A 19,654-nucleotide genomic window follows, 5' to 3' on the forward strand; every position below is an offset into this window, starting at 1 on the left:
AGAAAGGTATTGTATATTACATGTTTATATTTTCAAAAAGTACTTACATTATTAAATTATTTTCCTTGATTTTTAAAGGACAGACAGAAACACTTGTGGCAGCACATCATTCCAAAATGTTCCTTTCTGCTCTTTCTTGTACCTTTCCATTTAAGAAAATCCTTCTTTGAAGTATATCAAGGTGCCAAAAATGAAGAACTATACATTCTCAGTCTCCTGCAAATGTGAAACATATTCATTCTAGCCAATGTTCCTTACGGTCTCAACAATTTAACAAAGGTTAGGAAGAGACCTGAATAAAGAGACCTGAACCTGGCCAGCAGGAGCAGGGAGGTCATTCTGCCCCTGTACACTGCACTGGTTAGGCCACACCTCGAGCGAGTACTGCGTCCAGTTCTGGGCCCCTCACTTTAGGAAGGAGGTTGACTTGCTGGAGTATGTCCAGAGAAGGGCAACAAAGTTGGTGAGAGTCTTGGAACACAAGCCCTATGAGGAGAGGCTGAGGGAGCTGGGGCTGCTTAGCCTGGAGAGGAGGAGACTCAGGGGTGACCTTATTGCTCTCTACAACTACCTGAAGGGAGGTTGTAGACAGGCAGAGGTTGGTCTCTTCTCCCAGGCAGCCAGCACCAGAACAAGAGGACACAGTCTCAGGCTGTGCCAGGGGAGGTTCAGGCTGGAGGTCAGGAGGAAGTTTTACACAGAAAGCGTGACTGCCCACTGGAATGGGCTGCCTGGGGAGGTGGTGGAGTCGCCATCACTGGAGGTGTTCAGGAGGAGACTTGACAGCGTGCTTGGTTGCATGGGTTAGTTGATTAGGTGGTGTTGGGTGATAGGTTGGACTCGATGATCTTGAAGGTCTCTTCCAACCTGGTCTGGTCTATTCTATTCTATTCTATTCTATTCTATTCTATTCTATTCTATTCTAGTCTATTCTATTCTATTCTATTCTAAATACCGTGAATCATAGTACAAACCATGGGTAGAAACTACTGTTTTCTCCTTTCACACTTCCACCCTTTCTTCTTGCTTTCTGGTGCTACAGGGTGGAACAGAGAACAAAAGAGGCCTTTGATTTGAAACAGTAGCTCCAATGTTTGCCAGATTTGTAGATCTACCAGGACACGCTGCATTATGCAACATCAAGCATGCATGTAATATCGTACATAGTTTTAAGTAATACCACCCCTCCAAATTCTGATTCATGTTCTTCAAAAAGAAAGTGAATGACTAATATTAAACAATTTATTTGCATATAAAAACATGTTAAATACTTTGTAATTCTTCACAGATGCCTTTTAAAACCCACAGGAAGGTAACTTCACTGCCGGATGCACACAGCTGACTCATTTCTTTATCTCTCTGTCCAGTTGCAGCCATAAGGGAAAATGCAATTGTTCTTACCAGGGTGACATTCTGGCAAGCTTCCTCTGAAGCTAAGAAAAGTATTTCATCGCGTGTAAGATGTGTCTGTAGAGCACCCTCTTGCATTAGGAATACAGCATTACAGGATGGTGACCAGCAGAAACTGCAAGGTATTCGGGCTCCTCTGCCTTCTAATTTTAATGCTGTCATTCACCCCTGTGTGACACATCCCTGTAGCACAGGGATGTGTGACAACATAAAATTAGAAGCAAAAAAGCAGAAGTGATTTTTTTCTGTGGAAGAACAGAAAAAAACACTTTAGCAGAAAACACTTTTGCATAAAAAAAACCAGGAATAAGAAAGGCCAGATTGGTAAAAGTCAATGCTAATATCTTCCAGGGGGTTCTGCTAGGGTCATTTGTATTGGTTTAATACCATAGCTGCATCACTCCATGAATACTTGAACCTTAGCTCTAACTGGGCATCAACAATACTAGTTATATGTCAGAACATAGCAATTCAGAGCCTTCATATTAGTTATCAGAACAGAAGTGCCTATTTTATATGACTGTTAATACAAAAGCTTTTTCATTTCAGCTAAAGAACTTTTAAACTAGTTTCCATGTTCTTGCTGTCCTTCCTTTGAAAAGACAAATCATAGCATTTCAGATCTGTACCTCCTGGGTAAAAGCAATATGCTTCCTCAAAGCTTCACACAGACACATTATGTATTTGTTTTCTTAATCAAGTATTCCTTCTCCTCGAGGTATTTTGTAGTAGGTAATTCATAGTGAGTACTTGCTTTACAACAGCAAACTGCTTTCTCCAAACCCATGCTAGTCAACTCAGTACAACATTTTCTTCAGCCTAGAGTGCAGCACGCTGCTGCTTCTGTGATCTCCTTTTTACCTCCCTGCTATTGTTTTGGGAACAGGAGGCTGCAGAGCAAGGATGTGCTTTATTGCATGTTTCCCATGGGAACTCACAGGGCTTTGTGCAACACCCAAGCAAGCACCAGATGTAGCTAAGCATAGATTTATTTTTTGTTACTACTTTTTACATAAAAAAGAACAATTCACACAAAACGTGGAGCCATTCCCACCTGCTTCCCTCCCTTAAGATGAGAAAAGCTTTCTCTGAAAACACTTTCATTCTATATGCCAAGCACACCATGAGAAAATGTGGTTTTAAAATTAAAGGAAGTCTAGATTAGTAAAATAAATCATGGAGGTTTGTAAACAAAACAAAATAAAACCTAATAGTTTTGTCTTTCCCGCTATGCATCCCCACTATTTTGTCCAGTTAAAAATTCATCAAATTAAAGGAGATTAATCCTGCTGCTTTCTTTTTTACAGGAGTCACACACTCCTTTTTTTATGGACTCATCACAGTGTTTCCTGTTTCTGCCACTCTTTGGTGAATCTGCCTACTACTACATTACTCCCTCTTAGATCTAACTCTTACATGTTGCAGAGTACAATCCTTGAAAAGAAAATCTCACTTAGTTGGATCTGTGACAGATGTTCTAAGAGTTTATTCAGACAATTCTACCTGTGGCTTTACGTTTTCCACTGTGGCATGGAACTAGGCTGAGGGAGCTGGGGCTGCTTACCCTGGAGAAGAGGAGACTCAGGGGTGACCTTATTGCTGTCTACAACTACCTGAAGGGGGGTTGTAGACAGGTAGAGGTTGGTCTCTTCTCCCAGAGAGCCAGCACCAGAACAAGAGGACACAGTCTCAAGCTGCGCCAGGGGAGGTTCAGGCTGGAGGTCAGGAGGAAGTTTTACACAGAGAGAGTGATTGCCCACTGGAATGGACTGCCCGGGGAGGTGGTGGAATCGCCATCACTGGAGGTGTTCAGGAGGAGACTTGACAGGGTGCTTGGTTGCATGGGTTAGTTGATTAGGCGGTGTTGGATGATAGGTTGGATGCGATGATCTGGAAGGTCTCTTCCAACCTGGTCTGGTGTATTCTATTCTATTCTATTCTATTCTATTCTATTCTATTCTATTCTATTCTATTCTATTCTATTCCATTCCATTCCATTCCATTCCATTCCATTCCATTCCATTCTTATATTCTAACCACAGTAACAAAGCATCAATGAGTATTATTTTAAAAAGAAACAAACAGTAGGCCAACTGTAGTGCAAAACTGCAGAAATTCCGTTGATGGTATGTACAGTCTACAGGGATTCTCCAGTTCTTCAAAGGAACTGGGAAACACACAACAGTGAGTGTTATGTCCTGCAGAAATGGAGAAGAAAACCACTTTCAAAATAAACAAAGCAAGAGGGGAAAAAATTAGCTGCCATAATGCAATTCCCTGAACATGCCTCTGAATGTCCTTGGTTCCTCTTCAGTGAGCAGGAGCCTTGATTTAGCAAAAGATTTGAAGATCTCCAACACAAAATTACCTAAAGCACATTTCCTGGATATTGATCCAATCATGCAATTAAAATGGGATATGAATGCCCTTGTTGGATTAGTATTTAGGAAGCACAGATATTCAACAACACAGTGTGAAGTCCTTAATGCTTACAAAATTCAGTCACACACTTTTCAATTTAATGAAATTTTAATATATGAAAATAGTATTGTATATCTGTCAGTCTGCAAAAAACAAACTGCGTTCACCTCAAGTTTTTCCTTACAAGTGAGACAACAAAGACAATTATAATTTATGTAATATTTTATAACCATAAGAAAGAGATTATCATTAAGTTGATTTTAATTTGGTGGTTTGCAAGTACTTGCCAATATCATTTTATTTTCTCCCTAGTTTTTCTTTGATAGCAAGCATAAATAAAGCTTTTTCATATACTATAGCAGGCTTGTCCTTTACAACACATCTACTTTCCCATTCAAAGAAATTAAGCCTTATATCCAGCAATACATAACTATGCAAAACTTAAATGAACTCCATTCAGTACATTCAGTTCCCAAAACAGTGACATAAATGATTAACTTCCACAGCCACATGGAATGCTGTAAGGTACTCTGAGGCAAAGACCTTTACTGCACAGATGTCGTGACCACAACTTCAGCTGTGTAAAAGCCTTCTGCTTCTGTTATGCAAAGATGGATATTTCATACTTTTCCAAGACTTTTCTTAATGAAATACCCCACTAACTTCTGTGGTCTCTGCTGATATTCCACAAGTACATCATGTGAGCTGCTAATCTGATCCCCTTCCAGTCGGTTCAGAAGAGTGACACACACTACGGCAGCTAGAAATTAGAAGACGGCATTAGTTAGCAATGACATTCTGGAACTTTTACAGTCCAGTTCTACAGTTTGAACAAACAGCTAGAAGATTAGAAATAGGAGAAAATAAATCCCCAAAAGGGTGCATAGTACAATAAAATGCTAGGGGACTAGCATGCTATGGAGGATATGAAAAAAAGGTATGGATATTTTAAGACAAGCGATAGCTACATTTAAAAAGCAAGAGGTCTCGGATATCTGCATTACTGTTACATCATGATTCTTATGTTCTTTCTGTATAGGAATTGTATTTCACAAGCACCCAGGACTTGACTGGTAGGAACTGATCACTACTCTGGACACTATTCTAGCAGATGTAGTTACCTCCTTCAAGCATCTACCCTATCCCCAATGCAAATCTCTCTGCTGAAATCCCATCTCTTGGGAAGCATCAGATGAGCTGTTTTGACATTCATGGATGGGGAGCACAGCAAACACATGAGGATATCATGGTAATCAGAGTCCCAAAGGTGAAATCCCTCCTTTTACTCAAACTGAACTCTGCCATCACTCTTCTGTACCACCTGTGACAACCTGCAGAGCGCAAGTACTAATATATGTTACCGACCTACATGGTAGAGACAGCAAAAGCAACCAGGTGTAGTGATAGCATGGGCTGGGTTTCTAACCACTTTGAAGTCATTATGAATTGAGGCTGTTTGATATAACTGTCAGTCTTTTTTGCTTCTGTGTCTCCATTTCATCCTCTTTGAGTTTAAGAAAGACTGAGAAACCTAGGAGTTTCAAATTGGTAAATTCCATGCCAAGGTGAGAGAGGATACTTATCATAGCAAGTAGAAAGGCACTACGTTACATTATTCATAATCACATATTGTTTCTTCTAATCTAAATTACTTATCATGTACAAAAACTAAAAAGTAATGTTATAATTATTCATGATACTACTTAAAATCTTTATTTTAGAATTAAAGCTGTAAGTTACACAAAATACATCATTTTTTAATTTGATACAGAAGTATAGAAAGTGATTATAGATTTATGTGTATGAGAATAACGATTGATTAAATCAGCCAGTTGCTTCCTGTAAACTTCAAAAATTAACTAAAGAAAATAAATTAAGGCTATAAGGTAATTAGATACTTCAATGCTTTATGTTGCTTGCCATGGACTAGAACAGCACACAACAGGACTAAACTATGTAAGAACTATGTGACAAAGTTTGGATATATTTTTAATGAGACCCCACCTGGAGTACTGTGTCCAGTTCTGGAGCCCCTAGTACAAGAGGGATGTGGAGGTGCTGGAACGTGTCCAGAGAAGGGCCACGAGGGTGATCAGAGGGCTGGAGCACCTCTCCTATGAGGACAGACTGGAGGAGTTGGGGCTGTTCAGTCTGCAGAAGAGAAGGCTCCCAGGTGACCTAATTGTGGCCTTCCAGTATCTGAAGGGGGCCTACAGGAAGGCTGGGGAAGGACTTCTCAGGATCTCAGGTAGTGATAGGACTAGGGGGAATGGAATGAAGCTGGAGGTGGGGAGATTCAGGCTAGATGTGAGGAGGAGGTTCTTCACCATGAGAGTGGTGAAACCCTGGAATGTGTTGTCCAGGGAGGTGGTCGAGGCCCCGTCCCTGGGGGTGTTTAAGAGCAGGCTGGATGAGGCTCTGGCCAGGCTGATCTAGTGTGGGGTGTCCCTGCCCACGGCAGGGGAGTTGGAACTAGATGATCCTTGTGGTCCCTTCCAACCCTGACTGATACTGTGATACTGCGATACTGTGACACTGTGACACAAATCAAAGTCTCACAGCAGCAGAACTTTAACCTTCTGCACATAACCCCCCAAGTTTTGGTATGTTAACCCATTTGCAGTTTTTACCAGAAACCTCCTGCAATGAAGAAAACTTCCTACAGCTCAAAAAAGTGACTTTAAGTTAGTTCACCTTTGACACCGCTGAGATTACACATCGCAGCAAATACAGAAGACTCCATCTCAATGTTTCTGACACCAGAATCATAAGCTTTCTTCAAATATTGCAGTTTCTCCTCTTCATTATATGAGCAGATTGCACCATCCAGCCTGCCCTGTCCTGTAAAATAATTTTGCAAACATTTCAGTGATTAAGTCACGGAACAAATTCTGTTTCTGGAACACCTAATTATTGGAGTTTGCCCTATACAGTGTCCAGCTGTACACTTTGCTTCACATGCAAGACAAGTAAGACAAAGTGGTTTTTAACTATTGCTAAAACTTCCATAGTGCTTGTATTTTTTATAATGTGAATCACAGCAATTTAATTAGTCTTCTGCAGCTTAAATTCTCAAATTCATAAACAGGAAAAATACAAGTAAGTTCTCCCATGTGGAGCATATGTCAAAATGCAGCAACAAACTTTAAGCTGCATGAAAGTTCTGCATTTTTTCCTGTGTTTAATCGTTGGCTAGGAAAACTGCCAGGCTTGAAAATGTCTTCCTGATGCTACCTTAAAAGGATGAACACTTGATTACTAACAGACTCTCTAAGGTAAGAGCTTAAGTGTCTCTTAAGGTAACTAAGGCACCTTGAGTCCTGTGTCCAGTTCTGGGCCCCTCAGTTTAAGAAGGAGGTGCTACAGGAAGGGGTCAGAGTGGCTGGAGAGCAGACAGACAGAAAGGGACCTGGGGGTGCTGATTGACAGCCGGCTGAACATGAGCCAGCAGTGTGCCCAGGTGGCCAAGCAGGCCAATGGCATCCTGGCCTTCGTCACAAATAGTGTGGCCAGCAGGAGCAAGAAAGTCACTGTGCCCCTGGACTCCGCACTCGTTAGGCCACAACTTGAGTACTGTGTCCAGTTCTGGGCTCAATTTAAGAAGGACATTGAGACACTTGAACATGTCCAGAGAAGGGCAACAAGGCTGGGGAGAGGCCTTGAACACAAGCCCTATGAGGAGAGGCTGAGGGAGCTGGGATTGTTTAGCCTGGAGAAGAGGAGGCTCAGGGGTGACCTCATTGCCCTCTACAACTACCTGAAAGGTGGTTGTAGCCAAGAAGGGGTTGGCCTCTTCTCCCAGGCAACCAGCACCAGAACAAGGGGACACAGTCTCAAGCTGCGCCAGGGGAGGTTTAGACTCGAGGTGAGGAGGAAGTTCCTCACCGAGCGAGTCATTCGTCATTGGAATGTGCTGCCCAGGGAGGTGGTGGAGTCACCATCCCTGGAGGCGTTCAAGAGGGGATTGGACGTGGCACTCGGTGCCATGGTCTAGTCATGGGGTCTGTGTTGATAGGTTGGACTCGATGATCCTCGAGGTCCCTTCCAACCTAAGTGATACTGTGATACTGTGATACTAGGTAATACTATTACCATTTTTTAGAAAATCAGTTTATTCAAATTAATCAAGACTGACATCTCTATATCAAATGGCAGCAGGTTATGCAGAGTGTTTTACTTTTTTTTGTTTTCAGGAGATGTGCTCCTAAATTAATACCCTTAAGCCTGTTCTCAGTTTTTGTTGTATGAGATAAAAACACTTTTGACAGCTTGCACCTATGATTGATGTCTGAGGAGACACATCAACTAACAGCTTTGGACCAAGCTTGAACACTATTATGAGGACCTCTGCATTGCACCCTCTGTCAGCTATCCAGTAACAGCTACAGAAAGTAGTACCAGGTGCCAGCTTCATTCTTTTCCTGCAAGACCTGAGAAATGTTTGTGAATAGACTTGGGAGATCAGAAAAGCCCCTGAATGTCTATCCAAAGTAAGCCTTGGCAGTTTGCTTCTCCTATGCAGAAGTATTACCTGATCACCGCTTTGATCAAAATGTGCATGGGAAACAAATTCCAGCACTTCTTTTAGAAAAGAATTACTTTAAATACTTAACCAGTTGGGGGGGGGGGGGGAGAGGGGGGAGGGAGCAAAAGCAAAACCCTCCCATCCACCAATAATTCTCACTCTAATCTTCTAGGACACCTCAGTAAATCACAGAGATTTTTGTGACAATCTTATTAACTGACAATTACATGAAAAGTCTATAATAGATTATATCTATATCTATATATTATAGGGATTATCTATTTGTTCTGGGGGGAAATAAACCTGCACAAAATTAATGCAGGTTCAATGCAGCAAACTGGTAAGTACAATGCCTGGTTTTACACATATGCAAAAGCGGCTAATTATGGTTGATAAGACAAAACACAGAAGGTGTTGTTTGGTGAACTGAAAATTTAATGTTAAAATATGATTCAATATTTATCTGTGGCTGCTTACCAATACTCTCAGTAGTTTGTTGCCAGCCTTACCTTCATAGAAATCCAAAGTGCACATAGTGTTTCCAATGACTGTATTGAATTGGTTTATTTCTTTACTGCACTGCATCAGTTCCTTCGCTAGCTGTTCATCTAGGTTTGTACTGCGAACCACAGTCTCTCCCAAAATAACTTGTTCAAACTGAGGTTTGAAGGTGGCATCTACAGATTGTCTAGTTATAACCACTGAGCCTGGCTCCAGACCTGCAGCAAAAAGAAACAGCAATAGCTTCACAATATAGTTAATGCTTTATTTCCGCACACTGACCTAATCCCGCTTCTCTTAAAGGTGGCAATTATGCCCTTGAATTCAACAATAGATTTTTTTGTCCATGCCTAGCTGCTTCATTTTATCATTACCAATAATTTTTGAGATATTTCTTCTCTTTTCACCATACATTCTTTCTTATCTCATACTTTTCCTACAGGATAGGAGTGTCTTTCTCCTCATGTTAGTCCTCCAAAGTGCCTTTTCTCCATCCAGAGGCAGATACTGCCTTTTCCTTCAAAGTTATGAAAGCAAAATTGTTCATCTTCTGCAGAACATTGTTCTGGACATCAATCACTTGCAGAGAGATGCGTTTTTCCCCTACAAAGATGCTTTCATTTGAAGTGAAAAAGAAATCAAGAGGGGAAATACCTATTCCACCAGAGGTCCCAATGCGAATCATGGTTATGTTGGAACACTTGGCATGATACAACAGTTTGATCAGCTCATGCAACATGATTGAAATAGAAGGAATGCCCATGCCATGCTGAAACAAAAGCAGAATTTCATATTCAACAGTCACATAGACAATGCAAAACATACACAGAAAAAGCTGGACAATATCTCCTGGTATTTTTTCACAAAGGTCACCTAACTCACTCCCACAAAACCCCTAACCTATGGACCTACTGAAAGGCCACTGCAGATTTACAGAAAGGTTCCCACTGGCTTTGGTAGACTATGGATGAAGCACAATGTTTCCAAAAATTGTGAATTATAAAATATTTACATTCTCAAAAGCATATGCAATGTCCTTTCCTAAGAGCTGACAGATGCACTTTATCATTGAACTTTTCTTAAACACAAGAAAAAGTCCATTCTAACAGCTGGTAGCCAGGAGGGGGGTGGTCTCTTCTCCCAGGCAACCAGCACCAGAACAAGAGGACACAGTCTCAAACTGTGCCAGGGCAAGTTTAGGCTCGAGGTGAGGAGAAAGTTCTTCACAGAGAGAGTTGTTGGCCATTGGAATGGGCTGCCCAGGGAGATGGTGGAGTCCCCATCCCTGGAGGTGTTCAGAAAGGGATTGGACGTGGCACTTGAAGCCATGGTTTAGTAGTCATGAAGTCCTGGGTGACAGGTTGGACTTGATGATCTTTGAGGTCTTTTCCAACCTTATTGATTCTATGAATCTGTAAGTGCTAGTGAATAGTTTGGTTTTTTTTCCAAACACAGACATTGTGGTTTAGTCACAAAGCTCAGCAAATACAAGTCCACTTTAACTTCCATGACAATGTGAAAAGTACAGGTCAAAAGGATGGGTGCAAAATGATACTACAGTTATGCAATTAAGTATGTAAAAAAATAAAGGTTTACATTTTTTAGATGTCTACATGAGTTGGCAGCACAAATACCATGGAATGCTACTGTTAAGCTATGTGGGCACATTTGACAATGCTACTGCAGACATTTAGCTCTGGATGTGATACAGACATTTTTTCTAATACTCCACATGCATCATGCGACTTTTTTCTTCTATTACTCAGGATACAGAACAGGGACAAAGCAAAAGTAAGTTGCTCAAAAAGTTTGTAAGACTATTCCTGCAACACTTCAGTGGTACAGTGAGGAAAAGGGAGGTGAGAAAGGAATGACAGTCTCAGAGATTTAACTTCTTACAAGAAAGAGCTAAAAAGGAATTCTTGATTAGCTCGCTCCTGTTAGTCTGAGCATGGCTGATAAAAAGTTTAAAACCTGACTCCGTCTATTTTGAAGTGTTTAAAAGACATTTGCATTCATACTTTTTGCTTTGAATAGCATGACTGAAATGTGTCCCATACCTGGTAAGAGAGGTACTTACACTGACTGACAAAACAGGTCCCACTTTGTACATTGCATAACGGTCAGTTCCCGCACAGATGTTAGGATAGTCACAACCAGGGCTCCCAAGTCCCAGTTCTTCAGCTATGTATGCAATAAAAGCTTTCATCCGTGAAGCACTTCCTCCAACACATACAAACTGAGGTGGACAGTATTCAACAAAGAATCAGTTGCATTATACAGTATATTGAAGAATATGCAAAGACCTTCAGTTAACACAAAGCTATTCCCAGATGTGATTTTTCTCATGATCATTATAACAGGCCAAGAAAAACTACAGAAAAAAGCCTCATCCTTCCGTATAGCACTCAAATGTCTTCATCTTGTTTAAACTAGCCAAAGACAGGTATTGGCTTGAAGGCTCCCCAAAAGAGAGTTCTACATGAACAAGACTGTAGCATTTCCCTTTTTAATGGATGAAAAGGCATGGTCAGAAACAATTATCCCCAGATATTGAAAGCGACTTGATCACACAAAATCCTATCCTCTTTCCATTAATTGCTCAGTCGGTTGTATGCTAACTCTTTTAGTCTTAATTTCCAGGCAGTTGCACTTTATCTGCAGAAAAGCTTAGGCCTGCTGAATGAAACATCTTACCTTTACATCCCCAAACAATGCTGGAAAATCATGGGTACCAGTCCCAAGAGCAAAATGGTACAGGATATCTTCTTTCATTTTCTCCAAGTGAGGGTTGTGGAGCTGGATAAAATTCTCTCTGCCAGGACAGCAGTGTCGTGAAACATACAGAGTACACACAAATCCTTACATTGAACAGATGCTTATTTACCTTATTTTTGTTCCACATACATTATGTTATATTCATGACTACTTTATGTCTCACAATAAATCACATATACTTAACATTCCATCCATTGCACAGGACAAAATTACTGAAGAAAGACCCAACTGGTAGGATGTATTTGCAGCACTGCAATATTTTGTTTAAACAATATTAAAGTTGTGAACCAGGATAGGTTTTTACAGTGAGCAGATCAATTGAAGAAGGACCAGGGAATCTTCGGTAGGCCACTTTACTATATAGACAATTTACAGCAAAGCTGAAAAGCAAACCTAACCTCTAGGTTTTGACCAATCTTCTAGCTACCTGGGAGGGGTGGGAAGATTCAGGCTTCATAGAGAAGTCCAAAGGAGATGTCTGGCAATTTGGCTCACTGTAACTCTGTGTCATATATGGCATGAGACGGGTAATGAGTACACAGGATCTGAAATGGAAAGAGGCACATGGAAATCTGCAGCAAAGATAAAACCGTGGAAGGGAATGAAACATATATATATAAGAAAAAGGGAAACAGAGGAAGAGGTAAAATGAACGCACTTCCTCTTAAGCTGTTTAAGTGACATAGCTTAGAAAAAGTCTTTCTGAAGAAACAGGAAAAGACAATGCAGAGAAAAGAAACTGAGCTACTTAGCATGTGGGAATGCCCTCCTGGAAAATTTGGTAGTGGACTAAGCAAGCTGAATAACTCATTACATGTCTGCCTTCTGTGCTTCATGTTTGAAGTTCAATTGAAAGAGGTAGGAAAGACTAGTCAATAATCACAACCTTAAGCAAAATAATGGCCAATACTTCAAAGTACTCTCTGAGAGATGAAAGCAAGCAATACATATTTTCCAGACATAGGAAGATGACTTAAGAGCCTAATGAAGGTTCCCTGCAGTCACAGCATGGCTCAGCAAATTCAAAGTGCTTTGTCAGAGGAGACAAACAAGAGTTTGCCTGGACTTTATGCAAAAAATTAGTATGACTTTGCAGAAACAATTCTGAAGTCAGAACATAGATGCTTAGCACTATTTTAGATGTCTTAGGTCATCTTCTCTTCTCTTTCTTCTAATGGGTCTCCAGAAAGGCAGGACTTATCTGCAGCTCTTATGTCTCAAGCTGGTTACCTTAAGAATCCTAAAATGGCCTAAATGCCCATACTGAGGTCACTGAACTGTTCCTTGGGAAGCAAAGAAATAGTAACAGTCTCAATACTCTGAGTATGACAATTATATCTGGTCTTGAAACCCTCTCTCCAATGTCACAACTGCTGCACAATCAAAGAAAAAGGAATTATCCCAATCCATCATATTTGTCCCTGTCCACCACAGATTACCACCTTCAGCAACTGGAAAAGGAACCCAACAGAGAAAGGAACCGAACAAAGGAGATGTTTCATTCATTGCTTCAGCGTTAATTCCTTTATGCCTCTCATGCACCCAATTTACCTCTCTTCATACAAATCCCACCTGAGGTGGAACCAACAGTTTTGGCTGCTTGTTCTTTTGTCTAAGAGATCTGTTTGACTCGAGAAGAAACAACAAGCAGGTTTATTGCTCTTCAGAAAGGCACTGACAACCCAGGAGTTTGCCAGCTCAGATGAGCAGAATTCCCCAGCTGTCTCCTCTGAATTATTCCTGCCTGGTTTTGTGGCACTCTGTACCCATGTTTAATGGATCATACACTAAAGAAGATCAAATAGCTGTCTATGCTGATGTTTATTGGAACGGCTTTTACACACAAACAGGATATGAGTTGCAATCACTTCACAGTTTGTTCTCAGGAAAGTAAAACAAAATATTTCCTTTGTTTTAGGAATACTAGCAATAAAAACTGCTCTTCAGGAAAAAAATCTGGGAAAAGGTGAGGCTCCTATAAAAAGTACAGGGAAATTCATGAGGCAAGTGCCAACACCACTGTCCTCATAGAGCCTAGAGTTTCCTTTCTCAGCAGTGTCTACAGTTCACCTTTTCAGTCTCTTAGACTAACAGCAACACTCTTCAACTCTCTGCCTGTCTACAGCTAGGGGCTGTTATTAGCTTGTACTGGTTGTCTGCCCATCCAGATCTAATTGCAGACTTGGACCCTGGGGTAAAATGGGCAATAAAAGTAAGCATATTCTATGTGTACATGGGATCAATGCCATGGATTTACAGTAGAGGCAAAGTTTGCCTGATAAAAATCTTCGGCCTGTAACTCTAAGTAGCAGACAATTTATTCCCCTCATATTGCTGTAAAGTACCTACCACTTCTGAGGGTTTAAACAAAACATGAGTATCTGACAACTAAACATGCACATACGGCTTTAATAAAAGAAGTTTAAATGAGTTTAACATAAGGATTAGAGAAACAGATTGAAATATTTGCTTAAATGGTTGAAACCGGTAGGTCTGGCCATATGCAGCCAACCAAAGTCAACAACTTGCTGGATTAAAAATAAACCAATAAAAACATCACCTGTGCTTGGAAAAATCTACTGTTATGATAAATGAAAATGGTTAGCCAGCAAAGACCTCACAGTTGGTGCAGTTAATGAAGATCAAGACTCCATTTGTCAAAACAATTTCCACTTAATATTTGATGTATATAATCAATATTTGTATCATAAACACTATCTTAAAGTAAATGAGCATGTAATGAGTATGAGGAAGGAAAGTGTAAACCTGGACAAAATAATTCATTTCTGAATCTTACTTTGCAGACTGCTCATCATCAGGTTTCTTCTCATTTGAGACGCCAGGAGCCATGTATGCTTTACCTGGAATTGCATTTCAAAAATTAAACATAAGTGCATCAACGTAGTCCCGTCTGTAAAGTTAGCAGCATTAACAGTGAGAGAAACCTCCTAGATAAATGACACTATAACGAATATTAATCCTCAGAAACAATCCAGCACACTGCAGTTTTTCCAATTGTAGCAAAATGAGCATCTCAAATTTTTTATGGCCAAGCATCACCACTGAAGCCTGAAGCAATGTCTTGGCTAACATAAATCCAATTTCACCACTACTTCTCTTCTGTGATATAAGCAACGCCTGGTTCGCAGGCCAAGGAAAAGTACTTCTCACAGCTAATCAACTTATCCTCTTTTTTCTATACCTCCCACAGTGACAGAAACTGCTGAACTAGCTTTATCCTTTCACCTCTGGCTCCAAAAGGTTTCTACAGCTCACCTCTAACTGTCATATGCCTAAAATCTGAGTCAAGGAAACAACTTATTCATAGTATCCTCTTCATTAAACTACTCCTACTGACCTTAAGAGCATTCATCTGCCCCAATTTAAGTGCGAGGAAGACTAAACCAAAGCATGACTCCAATAAAATCACATCACTCTAGCTTATCACCCACCTTTAGTATCTTATTTCCTAATCCACTCCCAACCTACATCAAAAACCTTTTCCTTTCTGCATTCTCCTTCACATTTAGAGAGGCAAATCTATCACTGAGGCTTTGGTACTGACACAATGACAAAATTATGGAATGATTCACGTGTTATTATTTTCAGAAGTGACTAATTCAACACGCCAAAATTGGCCCTTTCTGAGAATGCCCTTTACAGGAAGTACTGAATCACAAAGTTTTGCTTTACCCTCCCTCCAAAGTTTCTGACAGCACATAGATTAAAATAGAGACAGGACTGTAATCCTTAAAAACCCCAAGTTTACACTACAAGGAAAAATAAATAAATAAATCCTGCAATAGAATAATACATGAATTTTGAAAGAACTGAGGAACCAAATGAAATAAACCTTAAGCCTGCTTGTTAAAAGCCACTGAAAAATGGGAAGGTGGTAAAAGGTATAAACTTGGGTTCGTTTTCCACATTTAAAATATTAACCTTTATTAGAATAGAATAGAATAGAATAGAATAGAATAGAATAGAATAGAATAGAATAGAATAGAATAGAATAGAATAGAATAGAATAGAATAGAATAGAATAGAATAGAATAGAATAAACCAGGTTGGAAGAGACCTTCAAGATCATCACGTCCAACCTATCACCCAACACCGCCCAATCAACTAACTCATGCAACCAAGCACCCTGTCAAGTCTCCTCCTGAACACCTCCAGTGACGGCGACTCCACCACCTCCCCAGGCATCCCATTCCAATGGGCAATCACTCTCTCTGTGTAAAACTTCCTCCTGACCTCCAGCCTGAACTTCCCCTGGCGCAGCCTGAGACTGTGTCCTCTTGTTCTGGTGCTGGCTGCCTGGGAGAAGAGACCAACCTCTGCCTGTCTACAACCTCCCTTCAGGTAGTTGTAGAGAGCAATAAGGTCACCCCTGAGTCTCCTCTTCTCCAGGCTAAGCAGCCCCAGCTCCCTCAGCCTCTCCTCATAGGGCTTGTGTTCCAAGCCCCTCACTAACTTTGTTGCTCTTCTCTGGACTCGTTCCAGCAAGTCAACCTCCTTCCTAAACTGAGGGGCCCAGAACTGGACACAGTACTCGAGGTGTGGCCTAACCAGTGCAGTGTACAGGGGCAGAATGACCTCCCTGCTCCTGCTGGCCATACTGTTCTTAATGCAGGCCAGCATGCCATTGGCCCTCCTGGCCACCTGGGCACACTGCAGGCTATTAAACAGACCTAAACATCATATGTATACCACATATACTAAATGTATACTGGAATCTATGTTCAAGACAATAAAGTATAGAAGTTGCATTTAGGATCAATTTTGCGGTCCTACGGTTGTATGCATAGTCAGTTACCACAGGGTATTGATATTATCCCATGTACAATATAGGGAGAATGTCTGACTTGTGCCAAGAAAGCTATAGTGCTGTGAGTCCCAGTAAGGAGCTGGAAGGTAAGAAACAGCGAAGTAATTTTTTGTAGCTAGATGATAAATCAATGGCTGCAAATAAACTGAGGATATTCATTCAGCTGCTGTTCTCAGGATTAGGAAACACGTGCTCTTTAACGGTGCTCTTAGTTCTGCGATTCCCTAAGTAACAACATACTTCAAAAAAAAATGAGAACAAAGTTCTGACAGTCCAAAGGTCCAAAACATCCTCTCCAACAGCACCCAACTGGAGATGCCTTAGCAGGAACAGAAAGAAGGCTGGGAACAAAAAGCCATTTTCCCATGGCTGACTCTTCCAACAATCAGGTAGGAGCTGACAGGCTGCCAGTTAATACAAAGCCACACAACTCTCACAGCGCCTAAACAAAGCATCAGAAGTTTCATCAGCCTTCCTCAGCCAAACTTCAAACTGATGAATAACGCGCTCCCAGCACGGCTCCTGAAAGCGCACGGACCCTCTTCAACCTGTGTGCAAATCCTCTGACAGATGTTTTTAAACCGTGCAGAATCCATTTCCATTACAAGCTCTCGTTTTATCCCTTCCCCCGTCTTTATTTTTTTTTTTTTTTTTAAAGGAAAACCTCGGTTAATATTATCCTTAAGGAAAAGCTCTAGTTTGGTGTCGACCCATTATTAGAAAAACTAAAGTCACTACATAACTGATTTTTGTAACTGTGGCTTCCCTCTTGAGACTGTGCCAACCACTACGGCTCCTTCACGATGCGTATCACTTCCTCGACACCGCCGACGGAGGAAGGTGCCCGCCGACTCTCCGCTCGGAAACGACGGCGCTACCCAAACACCCATCCGATGAGTCCTCTGCGTCCACGGCCCTTCACGCAGCCCGCGAGGTGCGCTCTCCCGGCCACCCATTCTCCCATCCAACGGCACCCACGTTTCCGCCGCCGCCCCCCCAGGCCTCAGGGGTTTTACTGCTCGGCGGGTCCCCCCGCTTGCGCCGCCGCGCCTCGCATCGTGCCTCCAGTGTGGAGGCGGTTGGTGGGACTCGACTCTCACCTGAAGCGGCGGGAACCGCCGCCGGGAACCAAATCGGACCTGTCGCTAGTCCCCGACAGGCTGCGGGACTCGCCGGCTAAGCCGCCTACCGGCTGTGGCGGGCGGGCAATGCCCCGCCCTGGGACGGGGCCGCAGCAACGGGCACGGTTAACTCCTTCCGCGCCAGCGGTCGAACCGCCCCGAGTGAGAGGGCAACTGCTTACGGTCGCTGCCACCAGGAGCGCGACCAGTGGCGCGACTACCCGCGGCGGCCGGGTCTACGGGGCGGAAACCGGCTGTTCGGCCGTGCCGCACACGGGGCGTGAGGGCGGCGGGAGCTGCGCCTCTCGTGTGCTGCGCCTCTCGTGTGCTGCCGGCGCGACTCTCCGTGGGTTCCTCGGGAGAGCCGAGACGTGGTTGCCGCGAGGCCGCAGGTCCATCTTACGTTGCCCGTGTCGGTGCCCCGGGGCGTGTAGAGTCCGGACAGTTTGTACAGGCGTTGGCATTTATACCTGTTGCTGTAAATGTGTGCCCGCACAGACTGTCTTTAAGTGCATTTCTTTTACTGGAACTTCAGTAGTACAGCAAAAAACCGTGGTGAGAGAAGAGAACAGATGACAGCTGCGAAGAAAAAAAGAACAGACTGGAATGGACCAGAACTGAACTGGACTAGCCTATGTCAGCTGGAAGGGGGTTAGAATGATCATCCAGTCCTACTGCCTGGCCAGTTCAGAGCAGACCAAGTGAAAGCATGCTGTTCAGGGTATGGTCCAAATGCCTCTTAAACCCTGACAGGCTTGGGGTATCAAGCACCTTTCTAGGAAGACATTGTGTTGACTACCCTTTTGGCAAAGAAATGTTTTCCCATGTCAAGTTTGAATCTTCCCTCATGCAGCTTTGAACTGTTCCCACACGTCCTATCATTGTTTACTGGGCAGAAGAATTCAACACCTCACTTTCCTCTTTACCCCCTCAGGAATCTGGAGAGCAGTGAGCCATCCCTCAGCCTCCTTTTCTCAAAACTAGACAAGCCCTAAATCCTTACCTGCTCCTCACAGGACATTCCTTCCAGCCCATTCACAGCTTTGCTGCTCTCCTGCACACAGTCAAGGATCTTCACATCCTTCTTAAATTGTGGAACCCAGAACTGCACACAGCACTCAAGGTCAGGCCACACCAGTGCTGAATATAGTGTGATAATCACCTCTTTTGACCAACAGGTTATGCAGTATTTGATGCACCCCAGCATACGACTTGCCCTCCTGTCTGCCAAGACACCTTGATCCTGCTGTCAACTGCCCCTCCCCGCTCCCAGATCCTTTTCTGTGGAGCTGCTCTCCAGCCACTCCCCTCCCAATTTATACTTCTGCTTAGTATTACTTTGTCCTAGGTGCAGGATGTGTCATTTTGACTTCTTAAATTTCATCCTACTAATCACTGCTCAGTGCTCCAATCTATCTAGATCCCTCTGCAAAGCATCTCAACTCAAAGGAGTCAACAGCACCCTCCAGTTTGGTATCATCAGCAAACTTGCTAATAGTGCATTCAACTCTGCATCCAGATCATTGATAAATACATTGACCAGGACTAGTGCTAGAACTGAACCCTGAGGGACACCACTGATGACCAGTTGCCACACAGGTGAAGCCCCATTCAGTGCAGCCCTTTGAGATCTGCTCTTCAGCCAGTTCTTTTCCCAGCATACCATGAACCTACTTATCCCACAGCTGGACAGTCTGTCCAGGAGGATGCTGTGAGGGACAGTATGAAAAGCCTTACTAAAATCCAGAAAAACTACATCTACGACCTTCCCTTCATCCACTAGGTAAGTGACCTTCTCATAGAAGGATATCAAATTGGTTACATAGAAATTCTTCTTTGTGAACCCATGTTGACTGTGATTGCTGAGCTTCTCACCAACCAGCACCCAAAAGTCCTTTCTTCAGGTCTCCTCTCTATTCATTCTCCACCCAGCCTGTGTTTGTGCTTGGTATTACCTCAAGTGCAGGACCTTGCATTTAGCTTTGTTGAACTTTGGGAAGCTGGCAGTGACCCGCATCTCAATCCTGTCAAGGTCCCCCCCTTACCTCCCTTACCCCCCAGCAAGCTGAC

General features: G+C 42.5%; 1 protein-coding gene across 2 annotated transcripts; it reads right to left on the bottom strand.

Annotated features, from left to right (window-relative positions):
* Positions 1 to 3,189: 3,189 nt before the first annotated feature.
* Positions 3,190 to 17,719, bottom strand: UPP1 (uridine phosphorylase 1). Of its 2 annotated transcripts, none has more exons than XM_068147728.1 (8): positions 17,564 to 17,719; positions 14,433 to 14,496; positions 11,555 to 11,672; positions 10,938 to 11,096; positions 9,512 to 9,626; positions 8,866 to 9,075; positions 6,526 to 6,672; positions 3,190 to 4,591 (listed from the first exon to the last, which is right to left on the bottom strand). In XM_068147728.1, the coding sequence occupies exons 2-8, from the start codon at positions 14,483 to 14,485 to the stop codon at positions 4,452 to 4,454; spliced, it is 942 nt and encodes a 313-aa protein (XP_068003829.1). In that variant the 5' UTR covers positions 14,486 to 14,496; positions 17,564 to 17,719; the 3' UTR covers positions 3,190 to 4,451. The 2 variants fall into 2 exon arrangements, with proteins under 2 accessions (XP_068003829.1, XP_068003830.1); XM_068147729.1 differs by lacking the exon at positions 17,564 to 17,719 and adding an exon at positions 17,207 to 17,557.
* Positions 17,720 to 19,654: the final 1,935 nt, after the last annotated feature.

Source organism: Melanerpes formicivorus, unplaced genomic scaffold (assembly GCF_026170545.1).
Source record: "Melanerpes formicivorus ecotype bairdi unplaced genomic scaffold, bMelFor1.0.p_v2 SCAF_15, whole genome shotgun sequence".
NCBI lineage: Eukaryota > Metazoa > Chordata > Aves > Piciformes > Picidae > Melanerpes > Melanerpes formicivorus.